Source organism: Sinocyclocheilus rhinocerous, unplaced genomic scaffold (assembly GCF_001515625.1).
Source record: "Sinocyclocheilus rhinocerous isolate Xijiao unplaced genomic scaffold, SAMN03320098_v1.1 scaffold1210, whole genome shotgun sequence".
NCBI classification, from domain to species: Eukaryota; Metazoa; Chordata; class Actinopteri; order Cypriniformes; family Cyprinidae; genus Sinocyclocheilus; species Sinocyclocheilus rhinocerous.
The window spans coordinates 199,112-203,765 of record NW_015666175.1 but is presented as its reverse complement, the minus strand read 5'-3'; the positions used below and the strand labels follow the sequence as shown (position 1 = coordinate 203,765).

Below are 4,654 nucleotides of genomic sequence, written 5' to 3'. Positions count from 1 at the left end.
TTTTAGGCAGAATGATGTGTCATTCAGCTACTTTCTCATATAGCTAATTAAATGGTAAATAAGAGTTTCTCTGCCATCTCATTTTGTGTGCCAAATATATTTATTTGTATAAATTTATTTTATAATTGTAATTACATAATATGAATTTCAAAAGCTGAAGTGATTACCTTAATTTATTTGTTAGAATATGTATAACTCAATATTTTAACTAATTGCAAAAGCTGAATAATCAATAAATGTCTACTGATTAATCAGCGAAATAATCGACGATCAGTTGATTAATCATCCAAATAATCGTTAGATTAATCGATTGTCAAAATAATAGTTTGTTGCAGCCCAAATGCTGATGATCTCAAAATTGCTCAATATTATTTAATGTATCTGCCATTTTATTGCTCTGTCTGTGGTGATTATGGCCCTGGTTTTGTCCCAGATGAAGTTTGGGTTTGAATGAGCGCTGCGATTGTACCAGCATGCTTGTCTTGATGAATATATTTTTAAGCTATTTTTAATGATATCCAGCTTATGCACATGAAGTTGACCTGATATCAACCCCACCTAAATACATAATCGTGTGACCTAAATACACGTTTTTGTGATGACTGTTCTGTCTTCAGGAAAAGCTGAAGTTGGTGACAGTGTTGGGAGCCGGGCTGTTGTGTGGCACTGCACTGGCTGTCATTATTCCAGAGGGAGTTCATGCACTCTATGAGGAAATGCTGGAAGGTGAGATTCGAGTTTACGCTTCAGTTGATTCATTTGATTCCTTCTCTATTTAATGCAGAAAATAATTAAAAGATTTGGGCTATGGGTGTGCAATATCACGATTTTTGATCGTGGACGCTTAAAATGTCTCCACGATCTGCTTTTGAAGAAATGTCGCAGTATTGTGCTACAGCCCACATCAGTTGCAGTTCTGGCACCTCCGTCTCAGTATACTGTACAACTCGACATACATTCACGTCAAATGTTAACTCAGCGGTATAGTTACGCTCACAGGACATTGCACTTTGCAATCATTTTTGCATGTGCTTCTAAAGCCTTGCAGGTTTCACATTTCACCTGAAGCGTCACAGGGCTCGCAAAATTTCAAAATCCCTGGTAGCCCTTCGGGCAGGCAATCTTCAGATTTTGGTAGCCCAAAAATGAATTTAACTAGCCTGAATAAAATATATTGTATTTTTTCTTCAAATAACAAGTCAAGAGAGTAGGGGTGCAACGGATCACAAATCTGACGGTTCGGATTATATTACATTATCATATCACATCTTGAGTCACAGATCGGATAATTTTTCAGATAAGCAAAAAAAATATCTTTATCTCAATATGTTAAAAATATTATATTCTTTATAATTTAAGTAACGCTTATTATTTAAAGAACAATTTACTACTTCGATACCACAGCAAAAATGCACAGATCCAATATAATGATGCATGTGCGATTTCTTTCTCCACTGTTTACGTTCATTTAAGACATGAAAATACTTTCCGAGGTAGTTATTTTGAGATTATTTTGCTTGTATGTGTCCGTTCAAGCAAAAGAGGAATCAATTCTGTGTTCGTGCTCTGCCTGAAACACCGCTCTGTATATTTTGGTAGCCCGACTGTAAAACACAATAGCCCCGGGACGTCGGGCTAGCGATTTTGCGAGCCCTGCGTCACTGTCATTATTCACTCATTTTTTACATTATTTACAAACCTGTATTAATTTCTTTCTTGCGTTGAACGCAAAAGAAGATATTTTGAAAAATGTGGGTAACCAAACAGTTGCTGCTCCCCATTGACTTTGATAGTAGGAAAAAAAATACTATGGAAGTCACTGGGGACCAGCAACTGTTTGGTTACCCACATTCTTCAAAATAACTTTCATGTTCAACAGAAGAAAGAAACTCATTCAGGTTAAAAACAACTTGAGAGTGAGTAAATGATGACAGAATTTTCAGTTCTGGGTGAACTACCTCTTTAATCTTAATAAAACAACGAAACACAAAGAGAAAAATCACTCACTGCTCTTGACTGAAGAACTTACAGTTGCTTAAATAAGAATCAGTGTATAAGTTATACAGTGAAGTGTATAGTGTTTTATTTTTATATTTGTTCATTACATTTCTTGAATGCTACTGCTAAATACACCTTCTGTACCTGAAAAATAAAGCACTGTTTGTTTTATTTGTATATTATGTGTATTCAAAATGTGTATCTTTGTTCTTATTTTTTAATAACAAAGATAAAATAATGACAAAGATTTTTATCTTTGCCCACTTTGGCCTAAATATCTGCCTTTTTGTTGTTGTTGTTGTTGTTGTTGTTACTTTGTAAGGATTTGATTTTAAAATAGGGAATTAGTTTTGAAAATAGTAAAACCAGCATGACAAAGAATCGTGCTAAAATCGGGAATCGTGATTTTCCTGAAAAAAATTGTGATATTATATTTTCTGCCGTATCGCCCACCCCTAAGTTGGACAAAGTTCTTCATTCCTAAATCCTTATCTGTTATGTAGAGTTTTATCTGTAGGAATGCTTTCATGTGTGGTAGGCATTCTACTGTAAAGCTACTAGCTAAACTATTGACTATAGTTAAACTATAGTCAGGCTACTTTTTATTTTATTAATAAAAACAAATAAAAAAGTTATAGTTATCTTTACTATAAGCTACTAACGAAATGTAGCTGACTCTTTGTAGAGATTTGAGCTATTAAATGGATCAAACTATATGAGGTGAATCCAGTAGTAAATTACAGAAGTAATTACTGTTTTGAAAATAGATATGAGCAGGTTGTATATACAAGATGTGGAATTGGACATTCAAGACTCACTCATTCATATTTATTGATAGGAGATGAGAAACCAGTATGTGACTTGTGTAAGAATTTTTTGAGTGTAAAACATATTTTAATAGAAAGTCCAATTTTAAATTATATTAGACAATGACATTATTCGGAAAATATACTAAAAGACATTTAAAAAAAAAAAAAATCTCTCCTGGAAGAATTTTAGAATTTGTATCACAGATTAAACTGGATGATTGTATATGATTTTTATCCGTACTATTGTTGTTTCTTGTATGCTTTTGTGTAATGATTGTTTCTTAAGAAAATTTTATATTATTGTAAATGATGAATTGAAATAATATTGTTAATGTTGCCATGAATATAGCCATTGTTGCTGATATGGCGTTAAAACATAAATAATTATATTAAATGGAAATGAATATGTAAATAAAATAATTTAGTTAGACCTGCATTATTATGACATTATTCGGAAAATATACTAAAAGACATTTAAAAAAAAAAAAAATCTCTCCTGGAAGAATTTTAGAATTTGTATCACAGATTAAACTGGATGATTGTATATGATTTTTATCCGTACTATTGTTGTTTCTTGTATGCTTTTGTGTAATGATTGTTTCTTAAGAAAATTTTATATTATTGTAAATGATGAATTGAAATAATATTGTTAATGTTGCCATGAATATAGCCATTGTTGCTGATACGGCGTTAAAACATAAATAATTATATTAAATGGAAATTAATATGTAAATAAAATAATTTAGTTAGACCTGCATTATTTCTGGCACAAAACAAGGCTTTCTGAGCAAATGAATCTTAATTAGTGACATTATTAAACATATATACACACCACCGTTGAAAAGTTTAGGGTTGGTAAGATTTTTAATGCTTTTGAAAGAATATGCTCACCAAGGCTGCATTTATTTGATCATAAATGCAGTAACATTGTGAATTATTACAATTTTATATATTTTTTTTTTCTATTGTAGTATATTTTAAAATATAATTTATTCCTGTCATGGCAAAGCTTTCATCAACCATTACTCCAGTCTTCAGTATCACAGAATCATTCAGAAATCATGCTGATTTGGTGCTCAAGAAACATTTCTTATTATCAGTGTTCAAAAAAAAAGTTGTGCTGCCTAATATTTTTGTGGATTTATTTGAAATAGAAAACTTTTGTAAAATTATATGTCGTCTTAAAAATCTTACTGACCCCATTAGGGCTGGGTAAAAAATATCGATATCTCAATAATAGCCAATCGATTCTCATTTTTACGGAACGATATTGATTTTTAAATCCCACGAATCGATTAGTCTAGATGTAGACAGAGATGCCCATCTAAGTCTTTGATATGAACTCATATAATAAATAGCTTATAATAAATCAGTACACTAGATGAGGTAAAATAAACCATGTGTACGAGTCCACATTCTATTGACAATAGACAATAAACGATAAATCTTACTGACCCCATTAGGGCTGGGTAAAAAATATCGATATCTCGATAATAGCCAATCGATTCTCATTTTTACGGAACGATATTGATTCTTAAATCCCACGAATCGATTAGTCTAGCCTGTTTTCAGTTAATAGATGGAACGTTGAAGGACACTTCCCATCCAATATATCGCGATAAGCATTGTGCTTTGGTACTTTTAATATGAAACAAAGTCTCAGATTTCAAATTCTGTCCAATGTATTGCATTATTACAATTAATGTCGTTTTGGCGCTGTTTAATGTGGAGTGACAGATCGCTGTAGTGCCTCGATCAACAGATGCGGCAGCGCGAGGCGCACGTGAACTGATCATCTCCTCCACATTAATACCAGTTTCAGCACAAAATAAACATGACTAAACATC

General features: G+C 32.2%; 1 protein-coding gene across 1 annotated transcript in view; it reads left to right on the top strand.

Annotated features, from left to right (window-relative positions):
• Positions 1-4,654, top strand: part of slc39a9 (solute carrier family 39 member 9) — a 15,117-nt gene that overhangs the window by 2,870 nt on the left and 7,593 nt on the right. The window contains exon 2 of the mRNA XM_016543213.1: positions 618-726. Coding sequence (XP_016398699.1) covers positions 618-726 — 109 coding nt within the window. The remainder of the gene's footprint in view (positions 1-617; positions 727-4,654) is intronic.